The sequence below is a fragment of the Prinia subflava genome, chromosome Z, assembly GCF_021018805.1.
Source record: "Prinia subflava isolate CZ2003 ecotype Zambia chromosome Z, Cam_Psub_1.2, whole genome shotgun sequence".
In the NCBI taxonomy this organism is placed as follows: Eukaryota; Metazoa; Chordata; class Aves; order Passeriformes; family Cisticolidae; genus Prinia; species Prinia subflava.
The window spans coordinates 25,094,032-25,113,657 of record NC_086283.1 but is presented as its reverse complement, the minus strand read 5'-3'; the positions used below and the strand labels follow the sequence as shown (position 1 = coordinate 25,113,657).

General features: G+C 44.8%; 1 protein-coding gene across 3 annotated transcripts in view; it reads left to right on the top strand.

Moving 5' to 3' along the window:
* Nucleotides 1-3,157: 3,157 nt before the first annotated feature.
* The window catches only part of LOC134563658 (mitogen-activated protein kinase kinase kinase kinase 4-like), a 100,331-nt gene continuing 83,862 nt past the window's right edge, over nt 3,158-19,626 (top strand). For all 3 annotated transcript variants that reach the window (XM_063421801.1, XM_063421802.1, XM_063421800.1), the window contains exons 1-2: nt 3,158-3,461; nt 8,022-8,087. In XM_063421801.1, coding sequence (XP_063277871.1) covers nt 3,420-3,461; nt 8,022-8,087 — 108 coding nt within the window. In that variant the 5' untranslated portion in view covers nt 3,158-3,419. The remainder of the gene's footprint in view (nt 3,462-8,021; nt 8,088-19,626) is intronic.

Genomic DNA, 19,626 nt, shown 5'->3' with positions numbered 1-19,626 from the left:
ACAGAAGGTAAGAAAACTTCCAGCAAAATAAATCTCTCGGGGAATGTTCCAGTGCTAAGGAAAGCTGGTGTTCACAGAGATCCTGTCTAATATTGGTGCACGTGCTGGGGAGCTGCTGCAGAGAGGAGTCCTTGGAAAGGCTGGCACACTGGGATGGATCTCCACCATGAAGCTGGGATCAGGGGAACCCAGAAGCTTTAAGAGGGATTTGTCTCCTACTTGTGTAGCAGGGAGCCTAACGTGAGCTTTGGGGTTTCTGAGCTTCATGTTGGGTTTGTATGCTGAAAATGCTGGGAAATATATGCAGAGGGTTGGCTCTGGAGTCACAGATGTGGCATGAGCTGCTGAGCCTGGCTGTTCCCACAGCCATGGGAGTGGTAAAGATGTCCATTCTCTGAGCCTCATTTGGGTGATTATTTTAATTATCACTTGTGTTGGAGTTTTTCTGAATGGTATTTTTTCAGAATTTACAGTTCAGAGAACTGAGAAATGCTGAGAAGAGTCAGCATTTGTCCTCCTTTTCCGGCTAAGCCAACAGTTTAAGAAGCTGTTTATTTCCTGTAGACCAGAAATCTTTTTCTCTTATGAGTTACCTTCTTGTTTATTTCTCTGCCAGCTTCACACCTGTAGCTGAGACCCAATGTAAACAAAGCTAGAGGAAATATGTCAATTTGAGCCTCAGTTTTAAACACTCTCTTCCTTTACTGATTGTCACATCTGGCAGGGGCAATTACTCTTGGTAGGATTATTATGGACCCAATTCTGTGTTAGGATGATGACAGAAGAGCTCAGAATTAGCCCAGTACTTCTGGGGTACAATGGCATTTCCTTTGCTGAAACAAAGGAAGTTCTTTCCCCTTCATTCTTGCACTTCCCTTTTAATACAAAACATCCTTTGCACATAGACATTTGAAAGGATTTTATGTTCCAGTCTGTGGTTGCCGAATTTGGCTTCAGGGTTTTGACTATGGCTGTTGGAGAGGAAAGCTGTACAGATAGCGTTTGATAGTCTCTTGTGCTCGTTAAGCTTTGGTTGTTTGGTGGTTTTAAAATTGAATTTATTATTAAGGGAAGCTGTTCACTTTTATGATTGGTGAGGTGAATGTGGGTTTATTTAACAATTGCACTAAAGCATCGAATTTCTGATTTCTGGGAGTTACTCTGCCACACAACTTCATGCAGAAGTGCAAGGTGGGAGAGCCTGCTCACAGGTCAGCAATAGCACAAGCACCCTGTTTGATCAGGGCTTTGGGAAGGATTTGCCAGGAGCAGGGTATGAGGCTGTGGAGAACACCTGGAGCGCATGTCTGTGTCTGCAGAACCAGTCAGCAAGCTGGTGAAGAACTCAGGCCTTGTAAATATGGTTCCACTATGTAAAGTAGCCCTCTCCTTGTGTCGTTTGTAGCCTCAACTGATCTGCTGTGAATATCGGTGACAAAAGCAGATGTTGCTTCTGCTAGACCTGCAAGGCCTTTATGGGGAAAGGATGCTCTGCCTTCCTCAACAGCAAAGGAAGAATTGCTCAGAGCCCTGCCTGCAGTGGTGTGAGTAGGACTGGAACACTCACAGAAACTCCCAGCAGGGTGCAGGGGTAGGCATGTGGTGGTAAAAGCACATAGCACGGATAGTGAGACCTGCCTGCAAAAATACTACAAGCCATGTTATACTTCCAAACACTTTTACACTTCTAATTTTTGGGTAGAGCTTTCTGTCAAGTGGAAACGAATCCTCAAGCAGGATTGGAGCACTCGCCAGAGATGAGCAAGGCAGGCAGGATAAATTTCAGCAAAGGATCTAAGAGATGGAGAGGGAGAGAGGGCGTTGAGTAGACAACAGTAGGGAGTTTCACACCAGCTATCACCAGGGAGGCAGGAAGGAAGTGGAAAGTGGCAGGACACAAAGGACAGCCTGAAGGTTAGAGAGAATTTGAGATAAATAGGGATTGTGAGAAATAACAGAAACAAAAAGGCTAATTATGTATTTATGCAAGGCAGGACGGCTCAAATGGGGAGCAAAGCTCTGGCTTAGCTTTGACAAAGGTGACATGAGGGCCATAATTTTCTAAATAGTGCCCAGGGGAGCGCAGGGGGCTGGGCTGGTGCTGTGTGTGGATTTCTGATGCATTGCACATCACTGCATTACATGTTCAGTTCTTCAACAAACTTACACTTTAATGCAGTGATTGGCCTCAAATCTTTAGCAGTGCCTCCACATGCTGGCCTGCGGGCAGGCAGAGAGCACAAATTCGGGGTCACTTTAGCGATAATGTACCCATCGTGGGCTGTTGTACAAGAATACTTTGAAGCTGAGTGATACATCAGCACTTCTTTAAAAGAAATTGCCAAATGCCTTTATTACAACACTGCCCCTGCTGCTGGCATTGCAGCCGTCCTGGTGTGTTAATAGGCACCAAAAGACACTTCAGCCACTTTGTCTTGATTTTATGTCTGCAACTGTGAAAGTACTGACTGAGAATTTCGGCCCCTTTGCTTGCTCTCTGCGAGAGGACAACGCCCTGAACACCCTTTGAGAAGGTTTAAGGACTTTGTCTCAGAAATATGTATTTCCACTGATATTTGTCTCTAAATAAGGGGCCCAAGAATACCCACAGGTCCTTCCAGCCTGCCACACCACGGTCGCACGGCGGGTCCCAATTACCGGGGAAAGGACGCTGTGCGGGGCAGCGGTGGATCTGCTCGGGGCCGGGCTGGCGGAGGGGCAGCTGCCAGCTCAGCACCGCGGGCACGGCCCGAGCCCTCGTTCAGCCTGGGGCAGCGGGACTGAGCCGAGTCTGCGAGCATCCCTCGGAGCACGGCTGGGAGCATCGCTGCCGCCAGCCCCCGGGCTGGTGTTCGCAAAGCCCGTCACCCGAGGGGAAAGGGCTGGGAGTGTCTCAGCTGCGTGTGCATAAAATCCTCCTCTCTGGACACTGTCGCTGCAGTTTTGGGGGGTTTCAGGGGTTTGGCTAGCGGCTGGTGCATCGCCCCTTGCGCCGTGCGGGAGCGCAGCGCCGGGCAGCGAGCGCGGGGCTTGCGGCGCCGGAGGAGTCCCCGCTCTCGGCCCGGCCCTTCCCGGCCCCGCCTGGGGCGGTGCGAGGAGGGATACTCCCATATCCCATCTACCAGAGGCGAACCCCACCCCGTCCCCCCATTCCCGCCCCACGGGGAGCGCGCGTGGGGCGCGGAGCGCGGCCGCCCCCGCCCCGCCGGCGGCAGGTGGCCCCGACCCCCGCCGGCGCCGCACGTCACTTCCTCGCAAACTTTTTCCCGGAGCACCCTCCGCCAAAGTTGCCGGCGGCGGCGGCCCGGGCCGGGGAGGGCGTTGGGGCCGGCCGGGCATGCCCGGCTCCCTGCGCCCGCCGGGGCACGGCCGGGCCGGCGCGGGCCGCCCGCGGCACCGTTAGCTGGGGCGGCGCAGCCATGGCCCGCAGCCTGGACGGCATCGACCTGGCGGCGCTGCGGGTAAGCACGGCCGGGGACAGCCCGCGGCGGGGCTAGGGCGGGGGGGACCCCCCGCCCCGGGCTCGGGGCTGTCGGCCCCGCTCTTCTCCGCCGCGGCGTGTGCCAGGCTTCAGCCCGCGTTATCCGCCTGTCGGAGGGGGTTCCGCCCGGCCGCGCTGCGGGAGAAGCGCCGGCGCTGCGGGGCGGCTCTGCGGGGATGGGGACGGCGGTGGTGCTGTCAGGGACAGCGGGGCGATGCTGCCCGTGCCCGCACAGGCAGCGCAGGTACCCGAGGAGCTCGGGCTGCTCGGGGGTGCAGCCTCGGGGCCGCCCCGGTCCCGCGGCCCCGGGGCTCCAGAGGTCCGAGGGTCCCGCGGGAGCGCTGCGCTGCCCGGCTGGGAGCGCTGCACCGAGGAGGCTCCTTCCCCTGCCAAGGTAATAAATAATTCCTACCGACGTCCCTAAAGGTGTTGTGAATGCTGTGGAGAGAAAGCAAAAAGCGAAACTGGGATCTTCTGGAAGAAAAGATGTGCATGAGGGTTTGGCTTTTGTGGCCTTTTTGTTGTTATTAAAGTTTGGGATCTTTTATTACTGCCCCTTCTTGCCCTAAGCTAAAATAGTCAGCATTCAGCTGGTTTGCTTTAAATTTTTATTGTTATCTTTTTATGTTTTTAAGCCAAACTTCGGCCACAATAGAAGCTGCGCTGTCAGTGTTTCACATCCACAAAGCGGTAACAGGGCTGTGTGTGATGCCCCCGAGTTCCACTTGCCCTTTTTACTTAGGAGCTGACCACCGAGCAACCCATCCAACCCAGGCAGGTCTTTTGTGGAGCACTGTCGACAGAAGAGGAGGGAAGAGTTCAATCCTGGCAAAAAACAGTCATCCCCAGACAGTGAAACCAAAGCAAGGCACTTTCTAAAAATACCAGGGAAAAAAAGAAAGAAGGCTGGGAGAAGCCTTTGCGATATTCACATGGCGGGGAGGGTGTTCCAGGCTGGAGGCAGAAAGAGGAAAAGCAGCAGGGACAGTACAGTCGGGAAGGATGGCAAAAGACTTCTGGCTGAGCAAGCAGAAGTTTAATCTGGCTTTGCTGTGGGGTGTAAGGCAAAATAATTGTAGTTCTTTAGAGCTTTAGCAGATGAATCTCATCTCCTTAAATAAATAAGGAAGTAGTGTGCGTTTGAAAAGGAGTCATTCTGCAAAGCAGACAGCAGGCTTTGTGACAGAACCATCTGATTCACAGCCTCCAAAGACTGAGAGCACTGTGAGTTTCAGCCCTGACAGGGGGAGGGATAAATGTCTTGTTCTGGAAGAAACCCCTTTGAGCACACCAGCAGCCTTCGTTTGGGGTTTGTGCTAAGTAGGAAATGGAAGGCAGGTGAGGCTGAGCTGTGGAAATTATTTAAAGACAAGGTCTCTCGATTTTGCTGTGTCTGAGGTGTTCCTGGGGCCAGTGGGAGCTGCCTGGTGCTCCAGCCTCCCACAGTTGTGAGCGGGGTCATTTTCAAACAGAGATTGCCCTGCTCCCCTCCAAATGGGTGTTCGCCAGGGCTCTCCCCTTTCCCTGGAAAGAAAGGGGCCTGTGGTTTCCTGGTGTTGCTGGGTTCACCTGGGCAGTCAGAAGCTAAAAAGCCCCTGAACTCTCCAATTGGGTGCTGAGGCACAGAGGCCTTGCAGAAGAACTTGTGCTTCAGACACCTGTATCTTCTTTAGCTGCAGGGATGTGAAAAGTGCATTTTGGTCACGCTCTTGCTGCATGTGTTGCTTTTTAATCTGCCTTGCAGAGGAGATGGATGTGGCCTGGGTGCCCCTGGGTCAGTAGTCTTGCTTTTGCTCTCTGCATGCGCTGCAGATGACTCGAGGGAAACCAAGGTGGTCACCATATGGAGCAGTGTGTGATGGTAATTAACCTTAGAGTGATGAATGTTCAGGCCAGTATTTTGGCATCTTTCAAAGGGAATCTAGCAATTTGGCAGGTGCTGGCTGGTGAAGGGTTAGCTGGACCGTGGGCTTATGTGGTAGCTGAGAGGAAGCAGTACATCAGTGATGATATGTAACTCCAGGACAATTAAGAAGGTTGCCCATTGTGGAGAATGCCAGCAAACAATGCAGTGCTGATATCCAAGCAAACAAGGGCAATCCAAGGACCAGGGCCCAGATTAATATCCTTTATGACTCTTAACAAGGCTTGGTTCACTGTAGTGTCCTGATTAAAAGAAGAGGGATGGCCAACTATTTGGCTGCACTCAGACCTGTGGAGGCTTGAGATGTTAATGCTCAATTTGCTAGCAAGGACAGGATAGGATTTGTACTATATTAACAGGATTTGTACTATGTTAACATTTATGTTAGTGTTTGTTTAGATAATTGTTAGAGCCACTTTCCTAGAGTGTCAGAAGCCTTTAGAAGCAAACTATTGGGATGCTAAATCAGAATTAAATTTATTGAAAAGGGAAAGACAAGCTAATTTTGAGGTGCCTAAATTACTATATTTGCATAATAAATAAGCTTAGAGATGAAGAGTGAAGACAGCACACGTTTAAGTGAGAGAGGCAGTTGCAAAGTCCATGTTGAAAGTGCATTTTAGGATCCTCTGAGTTTCTGTGCACTGTGGGCACTTCTTAATTCAGCAATGCTGCTTTGTTCCGGAGAGGTGGGGAAGCTGCTCGTGCTTCCCATGGAGTGCAGTAGATATTATGCATGGAAGCCATTTACTGGGAGAGTTCTTCAGAGGGCTGCTGAGAGTTTCACTGCCTGGACCATGAGATGCCCACAGCACAGTTCTGTGCAGAGGTTTTGTACCACCCACCAATTGCTTTAGCAGTAGCAATGGTTCATTTGCTGACTTGACCCCCACTGAAGTAAGGCATTTGTTTATATCCAGACTAGCCAAAATGTAAAATGAGGAAATGAGAAGAAAGCAAAGAAAACTTCAATGAGATCCAGTGTTGTAGGCATTCTTATGCCTGTAGTTGTGAGTGTTCCCACACTTTTCCTTTTTAGTGAGGGCTTTTGGAATTGGGGTTAAGTCTCAAAGGCTTACTGACTTGTTTCGAAACAAGAGAAAGAGGAAAAAAGACACAGGCTGACCTGCATGGGTCAAAAGTAAGTCATCTTAATCTGATTTACACATTACTTTTTTGAAAAAAGAAAAAGTCTTGTAAGGTTGGTAGTCCAGGAAGTTAACAATTAAAACTCATTTAACTTAAACCCAAATGAACTCCTTAGTGCTTTCAGCTATGAAGTCTGGGCTGCGTTGCTCTGGAAGCTCTTGGCATTTATCATGACAGTTGTGCCAAAAAGGTAGAATCTACTCAGAAAAAAAGCCTGTGTGTTTCCACTGAGATTTTGCCAAGGTAAACACTGCTGTATCAGATATGAAGAAAGAATTTCTTATATTAAAGGATTAACACATGAGTGGAGTGGAGAGTAGCTTGATAACTCTGAAAAAGGGATGTTTTGCAACCAGGGGCATAGAAATCGTATTTCTGAGATAATGTTTTTCTGTATCACATCCCTCGGCAGTACCAATAGGCGTTAACTGATGTGACAGATTGCTGAAACAGATGTGGTAAAACTGACACATGGAGTTAATAATAATTTATATAAAACTATCAGTGGTGATACCATGGCAAGAAATGAGCAGAGTGATGAATGGCCTAGCCAGAAACCAAGAAACTGATCTCTTGAGTTCTTAATGGTATTAAATAAATTGCTCAAGTGAGTTTTAACTGAAGGACGAGAATTTTTATTGTACTCAGTCGTTCAGGAGAGAGCACTGCTGATGCCTTGCAAAAAGATGGGCTGCCTGTACCTGAGGGGTTGCAGCAGTGCTGCAGGAGAACTTCTGCTGCAGTGGTTGGTGTTAGAGCAACTGGTGCTGTAGCATGAGGATAGAAGTTGGTTCATGTGGAATGGTGGACAGATCACCTGGCTCATTCATCTTTTATGTAAATTAACAGCAATCTAGTTTGGGCTCAAAGCCAAGAGTTCAATACCTCAGTTGAATTCGCGTTGTTATGTTTGCAGAACAGGAGAGTTGAGTGTTCTCAGCCTGCTTGTAAGTTAAGGTTGCCTGGTTTGGTACATTTCCCTTCACTAAGGTAACTGGGCTTAGGTGCTTTATATTATAACTTTTCAATTCTGCTCTTTAGGCTTTTTCCTTTGTTGCATTGCTCATACCAAGTGTTTCACAGCAGGGGACTGCAGCTCAGCCTCCAGGCTAGCTCAGTGTGGTAAGGCTTAGGAACCTGGAGTTTTTCCTTATTCTACTGTAAGCTGAGTCAGGAGTTGAATTCTAGTATTTTTCACACATCTTCATTTATTTGTTGTAACTGCTGTAATACCATCCTGCCAATCGTTACCAAGTTGTTTTGTATATAGAGTTTTGTGAAGCTAGACTGAAAACCTAAATTTTAATGCATTTCTTACCCTGTGGTTTGGCAATTTCCCATTTAGTGTGTAATGCAGATCATTAGGGCATGTATCTCAGACATTTCATTTTGATGGTGTACAATTACTTTCTGTTATGAAGTGGTTTGCTCTAATCCAAATAATGTTATTTCTTCTGCTTTTTGCAGGACCCTGCAGGAATATTTGAACTGGTGCAGGTTGTTGGAAATGGGACATATGGACAAGTCTATAAGGTTTGGATGCCTCTTTGATTTAGGATGCTGTTCTTCATAAAGCTGTATTACCTAAAGCAGAAGTGAGCACCATTTAAGAAGGTGGAAATTGTTTCAGTAATAGCCTGGTTTATCTTGCTCTCTTTTCTGCATAATGCAAAATGTACCTGTGAAATTCCATGACCCTTCCTTCTGTCCTGTTTTGATGTCTCCTTGCTGCCACAGGTCACATAATTGGCTTTTGTACTGACTTCCCTCTGCTCTGGGCTTACTTTCTGTTTTTCAAAATTATTTAAAAGGTGTCTGACAGAGATTTACATCAGTGATGGCTAAATTTGGACTGGATTAGGTGAAGACACAGGCAGCAGTGGTTTTCAAGAGAAAGGTGTCAGTTAGCCCTGCTCTGCAGGCAGACAATGAAGTCTTTGATTTCTGTCATTACCTTTGTCAGTATGGTACCAAAGCAAACCAACAAACAAGAAACTACAGGAATTAATGTTGTTTGCCACAACATATCCCTCTGTACACTGTGCAGCGCACAGCTCACTTTAGTTATGACAACAAGCCTAGAAAAGTGTTCTTTCACTGTGAAGACTTCGCTAAAAGTGATTTAGGAAGAAGAAATGGTTATGATTAAATAGAGAACCAAGTTCCCATTTTGAGAATGAGGACAGCGGAAGGAAAAGGCCATGCTGCTGAACCCTTGGAGGTACATCAGAAGAGCAGTGGCACTGGAGTAAGCCTGGTGTTGCTTCTTCCTCAGGTCCCACTGCTAACAAGCCCCTGCTTGGCAAGTCCTTGTGTGCGTGCAGGCTCTTTGTGCATTCATCCCTCTGTGGAAAAATGCACAAGGGTCCTGGTGTGGCAATGCAGGATTGTTCATCTTTCTCCAGTACACTGAAAGATGCTGCATTTTGGTGTCCATCCTCTGGTGATAGATCTGCTGTAATCACATTTTACTTTCCCTTTGAAGCTATAGGTTCTGGAAAATGCTTTACAAGATCAATTCTGAGAAGTGTCTCTTTTCCCATGCTACCAGTTTTTTATTATAATTTTTATGTCAGAATCGGGATCTTTCTCATGTAACTCTTCTGTGTTGTTTCTGAGACTGCCATTCAGATACTGCTCTTAATACTACTGAATTAAAAAACATTCACAGGGGTTCACATGGTCACATTAAAAGCCAAAATAGGTTTAGAAGTGCTGTTGTTTTTTACCTGTAAAAAGATAGCTCCTGAATGCTCTGTGAAATAGTTGACTTCCTTTTTGTGTCTGGATTTATTTTATATTGGGAAACAAAAATTTCAATCTAGTCATCTTTTATGAATGTGGAGTATGAATCAGCTGCTTAATCATGGCAGAAGCAGAAAGGAGCAACATAGTTTGCTTCTCTTCTGCAAAAGAAAATATTTTGAGCTGTCATGTAGCTCACTAGAATGTTAGTTGCCAAAATGTGCAAGAAATATTGACGGTGACAATTTCAAATTGTACCCAAAGGCTGCTCTCCACCAAGCATGCAAGAGACCAGAGTCTGACAGCTCTGGGAGTGGGGTGATTTGAGTCTCTGCTCATTCTGCACTTGGACTGGCTGGAACATCTAAGAAAGGGTCTCAAAGGGCTGGAGCACTGAGGGGAAGCTTTGTGCACGTGCATCCTGCACTGGAGGAGTGAGGGGCTGTGTGTAACCCCTAACTGAGGCTTTGGTCAAACAAATACATGTGGTCAGTGGGCTGTTCTGTTGTTTGGGGGATGGAGCTGCTCCTAGTGGGGGCATGATGGTGAAACCTGCTGTGGAAGAAGTTGATGATGGCAGCCAAGCTGGACAGATGCAGAATGCACCTTCCACACTTTGCAGTCAGCTCTGTCACTGTTGTGAACAATTTTCTCACAGTCCAAAGCTTCAGTGTGTTTGGAAAATCCTCCTGCAGATGCTGAGCACCACCTGAGCACCACCTGAATGTTCTCGGGTATTGTCTGCCTGGTGGTATTTCCCTAGTGCTGGCCTTGCACCCAGAGCAAATGTCTGTTTTATTTGTTTTCTCAGGAGGGCAGCTGCAGTGGAACAACTGCTTCTGCACTGGCCATGAGAAGTTAGGCTCATACTCACTTTTCTTTTTAACTTCTGTGTTGTATGTCCTCTGATCTGTAAAAAGCTAGGACTGATAGAGTGATTGCAATTCTGGAATCATTTTGCAGTTTGTCTGGTATAGGCTTGTGACTATAAATATTGAAGTTATAAAGTAGTCTCTATTATCCATATACTTTACTCATATCATTAGAGCATGTTTTTATTCTCCTGAGGTGTTAGATTCTTCCATATGTTCAGAACCTACCCATAGTAATTTGCACATAATCAAAGAAAAACTTATTTCAGGCTAAATAAATTATATCCAGGATTATTAAATTGCTTTGTTGGCTGTGAAGATGATCCATATTTTGATATATGCAACTCTATAAAAATGAAAATAAAATTTTGAGGATTCGTCATTAGATTTGGAAAGCCCTGTTTAACAGATTTATAGAAGGAGAGTGTTATTCATACTGAATTATTCCAGTTCCAGTTCAGGATCTTTTAAAATGAAATGGAAGAGGTATTGTACACATAACAATGCTAGAGCTGAGTAGAAATATTATAAATATTTGTGTACAATAGCTGACTAAAAGCTAGGTTTTTTTGACAACTTATGAAGTAGTAGGACATAAATACACTAGTATTGGCAACTTCAAACTTTGGAAAGTGTGAAAAAAAAAGTGATGGTACCCAGAGTTTGTGAGACTAAGGCTTCATTATGTCTTGAAATGACTCGTAGGTTTCTAAGTTAATTCCTGGTTTCTGTGTGCTGGAATCCAAAGAAGAATCCTACGTAAGAGGTGGTTCAGAATAATGCCGTGGGAGGTGGTAGCACAGAGTCTTCCCTGACAGTAAGGGAAAACTGAAAGTAGTTGGAAATAACACATTTGCTGGTGGTTGGGAAGTATAGTATTGACTCTTTCATGCCTTAGTCTCCTCAACGTTGAAGAGCTGAAGGTGAGATTGTGTCCAGTCTCTGCACCATCTCTGCTGAATGCGTATGGGAAAGACGAGTTTCTGAACATCCCATGCACTGCTTCTGGCAAGATTTGTCCATCCTCCTTCATACTCTTGAGGCCAGGGATGAAAATGAGTGTGCAGGGCATGAGCTGTTGCTCTCCAAAGTATGAGGGCCAGCATTTTTGAGGGTATCTAGAACTGCTGATCACTAAGGACCTTCGGACAGCAGAGCAGTGTTTTGTATCACATAACTGTCAGCGTCATCTGGGAGGAAGTGAGAAGGCTGAAGGTGTCACTTGGAAGTCCTTGGGATCTGTTGAGATGTAGCACTGTTGCCTACTCCCATTACCTCCAGGAGTTTAACTGTGTGGACTCCATGGCTCTGGAGTGCTAGATAGTGATGGTCCATCACCCTTGATGTAGAACAGTCATATGCTGGTCTGTGCTTGCGTGTTTAGTAATAACTAAACTGTAAATTCAGGGGAAGTGAAATATTTCTTTCGAAGACTTCTGCTGTTAGTTTCATAATCTTTGATGAGGTGTTTCTTCTGTAGAAGCCTGTTAATGCATTTTATCCGTTCCCATTTTCAATGCAGGGTCATTTTGCTGTTGAGTAAATGGGGAAGGGGAGATATGGGGGCAGATGAAGGGGTTGCAGTTTTTGAAGTGTTTGGATCACACAGTTCTTCTTGAGCTCCGGAAGAGGCTGAGACTGAGTTTATGGCTGCTGTGTTTTTTCAGTTGTCAGGATGAGGAGGAGTTATTCCTAATCCTTCTCATTAAGCCATGCTTTGACAGCCCTCATCCTTCTGAAGTTGTCATGGGCCAAATGAGGTTAGGAATGGTGTTTTCTGATGTCAAGAGGCACCTGATGGAGGCTTTTGTCTTCCTTATTTTTAGTGATGTGGATTAGCCTTCTCCTGGGCTTTCCATTTTTCGGTGGCCTAGGGAAAGAGAGACCAGTGTCTTTGGGTAGTTCCAGGGGCTGATGTCTTTTGGCACATCGTCTTCGAGGCTGGTGATAAACCCTGACAGATTTGCAGCTGATGTGTGTACAGAATGGTTGTATCTTTGAGTCTGAGGGCACAGGGAGCTTGAGAGAGGCGCTCTGGTTTGTAGCTGTAAGGGTCAAGAGGGAAGATGTGGTTTCCCAGTAATGCAGCTGATGAGGAAGTAACAGTGCTGTTGTTGAGGCCTAGCAGGGGTGGTAGCAACCCTGTAGTGACTCTGCATAGCTAATATTTTTATTTATCTGCAGCCACATAGGACTCAGGATACAAAAAGGAAGCAGGTCTGGGTAAGGAAGTTTATGGGGGTTTTGGTTGGTTGTTTTTTGTGTTTTTTTTAACACAGTTGCTTCTTGGCATTGAATGGTGCTTCAATTGCTGACATGAGTTATGAGTTACTTGGCTGTTGTGGAGAGTGGCAGGAGTGCAGCAAAACATAAATACACTGTTTCAGTTTATCTTAATTTGAAAGTCTGTTAAGTTCTTCATATTTGTCACTGACTAGCTAGCTGATGTAATTGAGTTGGGAGTGGCAGGGGGAAGGAACCTGGGGTTTTTTGGGAGTGAGTAGCGTGTGGAAAGAATCACCCGACTGAGCAATGTTATGGAGTGTTATGATCTGTGGACTGTATTGAAAACCTTAATTAATGGTAGCACCTGGAAGGTTAAATGTAAGAAACGTTACAGTTATGGTCAGTATAATCCAGATGGTGAATGTGTATAAGCTGAAAACCTACAAACCATTGCTTCTGTGGGTGGGTCAGAAGTACCCACTTTCCAAAGATTGTTTCTTGGGGCTGAAATGAAATTTCAGAGTCTCCAAAGTGCTGCAGAGATCTGTTAAAAATGACACATAATCTCAAGTTGTTTTGTTGTCATTAGTGGTGAGTTACAGTTTTCAAGCTAATCTTAGTCTTCAAGGCACTGAGATTTTGATGAGTCAAGGAGGGAAATCAGTTGTGCTCTATCGAAATGGCAAAGTGCTACTCTCTGTTTCACTGGCAGTTGGTAAAAGCATTTGTTTGTCTGTCTGCTTTGTTTCGGTTTTTGGTAGCAATGCCTTTTTTGTGGTCCTAAAATTAAGAGCCAGACACAGTTAAGGGACAAAGGGTTTTTATTTTGGTGTTTAATAAGGATCCTTTTGGTGTGACAGTTCATCAAGGTGGAATATGCTGAAATGCACACACATGGTAGATTGTGTGCACAGTTTTACAGACCTTGCAAATTAGGATATCTAACGAAGATGTCCCAATGAGAGGCTTGAATAAATAGTGTGACAAATCCTCATTCTAAAGTATTTTCCCCAGATGGGCCTAATCCTAGTTTACAGGACGTGTTCTAGAGGGGGCCTTGGTTTCTCAAGATAGCATAAGGCTTTCCATCCTCCAGCTGTGAGGCCTTTAGGATGTTTGGTCTCCTGGCCTAGCAGAATAACAGGACTATGCTAAGATACCAGGCTTAAAGAATTACAAGTACGCATGCTAAAGATATGAAAATACATAAAAGGTATAGAAAAAGAAAAGGCAAAAAGCATCATGGCATCAGTAGAAGAGTTTATATCTCGTCCACATGAAAAACTGGTTAATTACAGAAGGCAGCAGTGTATAAAGTCACTGCCAACAGTGCACAGGATGGAGTCAGCAGCTCACTGCACAGATCCTTGGTTGGTTTGTGCAAACAAGTAAAGGAGATTGTCTGCTGCTCCCGGCCACAGGGATCTCTCTCAGGGGTACGTCTGAACTCAATATGTGCTGCTGCCATTGTAATAAGATCTGAAATGCTGTTGTGCTTGTGAATGGGTTGTCTTGAAAACAGAACCATGTAGGGCTGCAATACCAGCAATACACAATAGAGGTGTGGGTTGGGGTTTTGGTATTTAAATTCTTCAGTTTCTGATAAGACCCTTGAAGTCTGCATACTATCAGGTGTGTTTGTTCATCTTCTGTCAGTTGTCTGCAAATCCTAAATACATTCCCATAAATGTCTCCATGCCTTTCTTATTGCATCCATACCGCAATTGTCCTTTTCCTCCTCCATCAGAATGGGTGTGGAATTGGCACCCTTGATGCAAGGAGGGCAAGCTGTGGCTTGGACTGCATCAGCAAGAGCCTAGCAAGCAAATCACAAGACATGATTATTTTCCATGCTCTTGTTAGGCCACACCTGGAATACTGTGTCCGTGTTTGCTCCCTCAGTTCCAAAGAGATGTTGAGAAACCAGAGAGGATTCAATGAGAGGCAACCAAAAAATTGAGTAAGTTAAAGAAAGGAATGATGGAATTCGATTTTTTCAACCTCGGGAAGAGAAGGCTGAGGGTAGTCCAGCCACAGTTTCCAAGTGCTTAGATGATGGTTAGTGCAGGAGGTGCCAGTACAGGGATGCACAGGGCAGATGGGTTGCTCAGGAGAAGTTCCATTTGGATGTAAGAAAAAAACTCTGTACCATGAGAATGAATCATCACTGGAACAGGTTTCTCATGGTGGTTGTGGAGTCACCCTTGCTGGAAATATCCAAAGCTGTTTGACACTGTCTTGGTTAGTGTAAGTCCTTGCTTTTAACAGAAGGTGGAACCATTTGTTCCCAGAGGCCTTTTCCAATCTCAGTTTGAGTTCAAGACATACCTGCTATCAACCCAGCTTATTAGAGTGTGAATTCCTAACTTGGAGGATACAAAAAACCCCCATTTTTATTTGAAAAAAGAAATTATTTATATATTAAATAGGTAGTTTATGGTGTGTATTCAGTTGTCAGAGTCAGGAGCATTTTAGTGCTGGGGTTTCTTAGGGGTTTGGTGTTTTGTTTGTTTGGTTTTTTTTTTAATCTTGGCTTCCCTGCCTATTTGCATGGCAGTGCCAAACTATATTCAGCGCTGGATTTTAAAATAATGGATCAAACATGTGAAATTAATTAGCAAATTGTGAAGTCCTGGTTCTAGTTAGTGAATATTTCAGAGGAACTTGATTAAAATTCTTAGAAGCCAAACGAGTTTATCAAAAATAGAAGAGTAAGGATGTGAAAAAAACCTCTCAGCTGTGGATTGCCTCTATACAATAAAGGCTCTGACTGAACAGAGCAATGTACAATTAGATGTGCCATTAGGGAGTAGTAAAATCTTTGCAAATAATTTGCTGACAGGCCTGCTGCTTTTAGGTCCTCCATGTTTGAGACCTAAAAGTCCATGTGGGAGAGTACAATGTATTTTCATCCTAAACTCTTGGCATTTTGAGCTCATGTTGCATAACACGTCAGATTTTGTCACTGGGTCGTGCTATTTTGAAGGTAAGAGAACATGCTAAAAATGCACTGGTGGTAATACGAGCATCGTAGGAAGTAGTTCAAGTTCTTAATTCCCTGCTCAAGCGCTTCACTGTGCTTTAAGCACCTCACTAGTGACATTGATTCCAGTAACCCTGACTGCTCAGGAGCATCCAGCTTCATGCCAATGTGTAGATACACATCAGCATGATCAGTGCTTCTTGGGTCTGAGTTTTGCAATACCTGACCTACTCAGAAGTATTTTCATTGTGTACAATATTTAAATTTGTGGAACTTGGGGAAAACTCGTAATTGTCTATTTGCCGTCCAGAAACCCATAGCTACGACAATTATTGAATGAATGACAGGATATTACCTAATTTTAAACATCAGAAAATCTAGTGTGTTGTTTATAGATGTTTGAGCTGATTCCCATGGCAGGTTAGCTTTAGTAACTACTTATTTCACAGTGAACTGCAGGATTTTAGAGCCTGGTGTGGATGTGTCACCTTATCTTTGTGTCCCTGATTCTTTCTTAGAGCTCCCTATGGGTTGTACTTTCGAAGTCTGCTTTACTGTCCTAAAGAGTGCATGTATGTTTTTTTGAAAGTCCTACTTTGGTGACTCTGGGCTATAGCTAATGGAGCATAATAAAAGGAACAACAAATGAGTTGGTTTCCTAAAATTGAAGAAGAAACTATTTTTCAGCTGTTTGTGGTATGCTTTTTATTTTTTAAAGTCCCTTTTGTCTGCCCTTGTAATCTCCTGCAATTCCTGAAAGGTTTTCAAGATTTGCTTTAGAAGCACCTATGCAAAGGCCGTTTCTTCCCCATCCCTTACTTCCCACCCTTGAAAATAGTAAAATTTAGTAAGATTTTAGATCTTACAACTGAGAAGTCCACAAGACACACTTTGTAGCAACACTTTTTCAGTGTCCTGTAATGTTTTTAGCTCTGTGTAATAGCTGAATTGTGATCTGGGACAGTGCCTTTAGGAGCTCCAAGTGTGTGAAAAACGCACTTTTTCATAAAGGTAAGAGAGGGGCTGATACCGGCAGCTGTGGCTCAGGAGATCTTGCTTCTCTCTTTGGTTCTGCTTCTCATCGTAGCTAAAACCCATTATTATGCTGGAAATGGAGGTCTTAGTGTGAGTAGCTGCTAAAATGGAGGCAGCCCTTTTTTTTGTGAAGGGTCTTAGTATTGTGGTTAGGAGGAGTTAGTGTGCTTGTGGGGATGATTTGTGAAAATTGGTCAGGAGCCACTTAGTGAACAATGAGCTGTTTGAAAACAGTTTAATTTGAATCTAAACATGGGTTCAAGAGAAACCTGAGTGGGAATATGTCAAGAAATGAGTTGGCTTTCAGTTTCAAACTTTGCTTCAGAAACGTCAAAACATTACATTTAATTTGCTTCCTTTGAGCATACATTTGAATTCAGCAGGATGTTTAATAGATTGGGGAAAAAAGGTGCCATCATACTGAAATAATCTGGCATAACAAAAAGAAATGTGAATATTAATGTGAATTATTCTGACTTTCTATTCTGAGAGGAGTGTTTGCAACCAAAAGCGAGACCAGTTGGCAAAATACTGACATTTTGTTGGTATTTACTGAATACTGGAATTTACGATGCGGTTGTTACATCTGATATGGGCCTTTTAGTGCAATTTTTTTCTTGTATCTCTACTGTTAAAAATGGAAACATTTAGAGGAAAAGGGCATAAGAGAAATGCATGATGGCCTTCTGAAAAGAAAATTCCTCAAGCTCAGTAAAATGTAGATATCTTTCCTGTTCAGTATGCTGAATTTAGCAAGGCATTTCCCCAGTATATAAAAATAACAAAAGAGTCACAGTAACAATAATAACAAAAGAGTAACAGTTTAGTAATTATTTTTGTTGCAGTAGATTTGTCTACTTCTGTTTTACTCATGGCTTGAAACCTGTGAACAATTATACTAAAATATGCAACAAAACCATAATGAAATATGCATATGACTTTGATAATGGATTCTCAAATGTATTATTTACACAGATTGTTCATGATGTTGTCTTGTTATGTGGAAAAAGGAGAGAGCTAGAAAAAAAATTGTTTCTGCAGTCTAACATGAAATATTTATCGTAACAGGCCTCTTGCAAACATTCTGCCCCCAGAAGCCAAATTGTATCAGTAGATATCTGATTGCCTTTTATTATTGTCAGAGGGTAAAGTTAGGAGTTGCGGACCAGCATTATCACTCTTGCTTTGAAAATAAAATTTCTATGGTGGGGTGTTCCAGTTTTCCTGTGTTTTGCCCTGCAGAAGAGGACAGGCAGCACCAGTGCATGACTGGGGGGGACCAGACCATTCCTGCTTTGGGATCCCTTTGAGATGAAGAGTGGTTTGTTTCCAGAGACACTGGGCTGTTCTTTGTTGTCTTTCCCAGTGGAAGATAGCCAAGTTTTACAGGCAGGCACACTGGGAGTCGAGGAGTAGTGGTGCCCAGTGAATCCAGTGAAGCCTGGCATGGCTCACATGTCGTGGAAGGGGTTTGAGCCATTGAATGTGGTGCACTGAGGGCACACTGGGCTTTTTGTACATGTGCAGATCAGCCTAAGCAGGTCTGACGTTTCCCAAAGGCATTTGAGCTCCTGGCTCACATGCTGCTGGTGCGGGTGCACGTGTGGATTGTTGGGGGCCCAACCAGCACCTGGCAGAGGAAAGGCTTGCGTGGGGAGAAGATGCATGTATGGTACCCTGTGCTCCAAAAATGTGCCTGAAAATGGAAAAAGGAATAGATGAATGCACTAACTTTCTTTTGGACACTTGGAAAAAATCAGTCAGAACTCTTTTGAGTAGAGAAAGATACAAAACAAAGACTGAAAACAAAGGTCTCTGATAGCACACATTGGGGAAAAGAACACAGAGGATTTTGGACTCATCCTTTCCATGTTCCCCTCTTCCTTTCTTTGCATTATGTTAGTTTCTAGGTACCCACCTGTTGGAAGACTTTGTATGGCCTGTATCCCTGGCTTGCATGATGGAGTTACAGTATTTTCATGCTGACAAGGGATTCAGCATTTAGAGACATTGTGTGAATGCTCAGATTTCTGCTCATGTTTGCAAAGCACCTACTGCATTAATGAGGCTGTTCAAAGAGTCACAGCAAGCTCCTGGTCAGGCTTTATAATGTCATTTGGCTTCCTACATCTGCCAAAGTCATGGTTCTCTGACCAGGAATGAAAGGAAATGACCTTACCAGAGCTGGATGATGGTTAGAGCCTGCATGGCACTTGCCCTGTCTATCACACAGATGGGTTTTGAATGTCACAGTGAGTATATGCAATATCTGCCTGTCTAAGCTTTTGTGGTTGGTGTATCCTGCATTGTTTACACTGTTCTGGCAGACCTCTCCCTTTCAAAGTTATTAATATTAAAATGGAGCTATTCTTTATCATGTGGAGATCTCCTTCTAGCCTAGCTCTGTTAGGGGTGGCTGGGAGGCTTCAGGCACCTGGTCTGGGATGGAGGCAATGCTGACACCAGGGCTGGGCAGGGATTGTACATGCCAGTGGAGTTTGGGCTGGAGATGACATTGTGGTCTCTAAACTGTGGTTCTTAATGGGGAGCCTGTCTGGTTGAATTCTCTGGTATGTAAATGCTTGCCTGATCTTCTGGAGAGGTTGTACCTTCAGATTAGGTGAGCATGTGCCAGCAGTGGGTTTTTTTCCTTTCTGGCTTCCTTTATTGCCAAGCAAGTAGCATGAATGTCATTGTACAGTGTCCTGTTGTCTGAGCTGTCAAAAGCCATTGTATGATGTGGAAAGTCCTCAAAGACTGCGCGATGCATTTTGATTTCTCCTTCTAGAATTGGGAGAATGATCAGAAAGAGGAATGAGGAAGCTGCTGCCTCTGTGTTTTCCCCCACCCTGGGGCAGGCTGATGACCGTGCAGTTCTCTAGGTGTATTCCAGGGGTTGGTTGTGGCATGATAAGCCACATCTGTCCTGCCTGCCAAGAGGGCATCCATGTTTGTGAAGGACCCTTTATTAGCAAGCAGGGTTTGCCATACAGGAGGCGACACAGAGGGCTTTGCATTTCAGTTTTTTTGTTATTCCCACCCGTGCTGTGTTTGCCTTCAGCGCAGCCGTGCATTTCTGCAGATGTGCTGCTGCGGTTTTGCGGTCCCAGCCGATGTTCTTCAGGTGGCTCCGTGGGTGCTGGGGTCGGCCTGTACTAGGGCGTGTGCCTGGACCTGGTGGTGAAGCAGAAAAACAGCTCTCTTGAGGTTT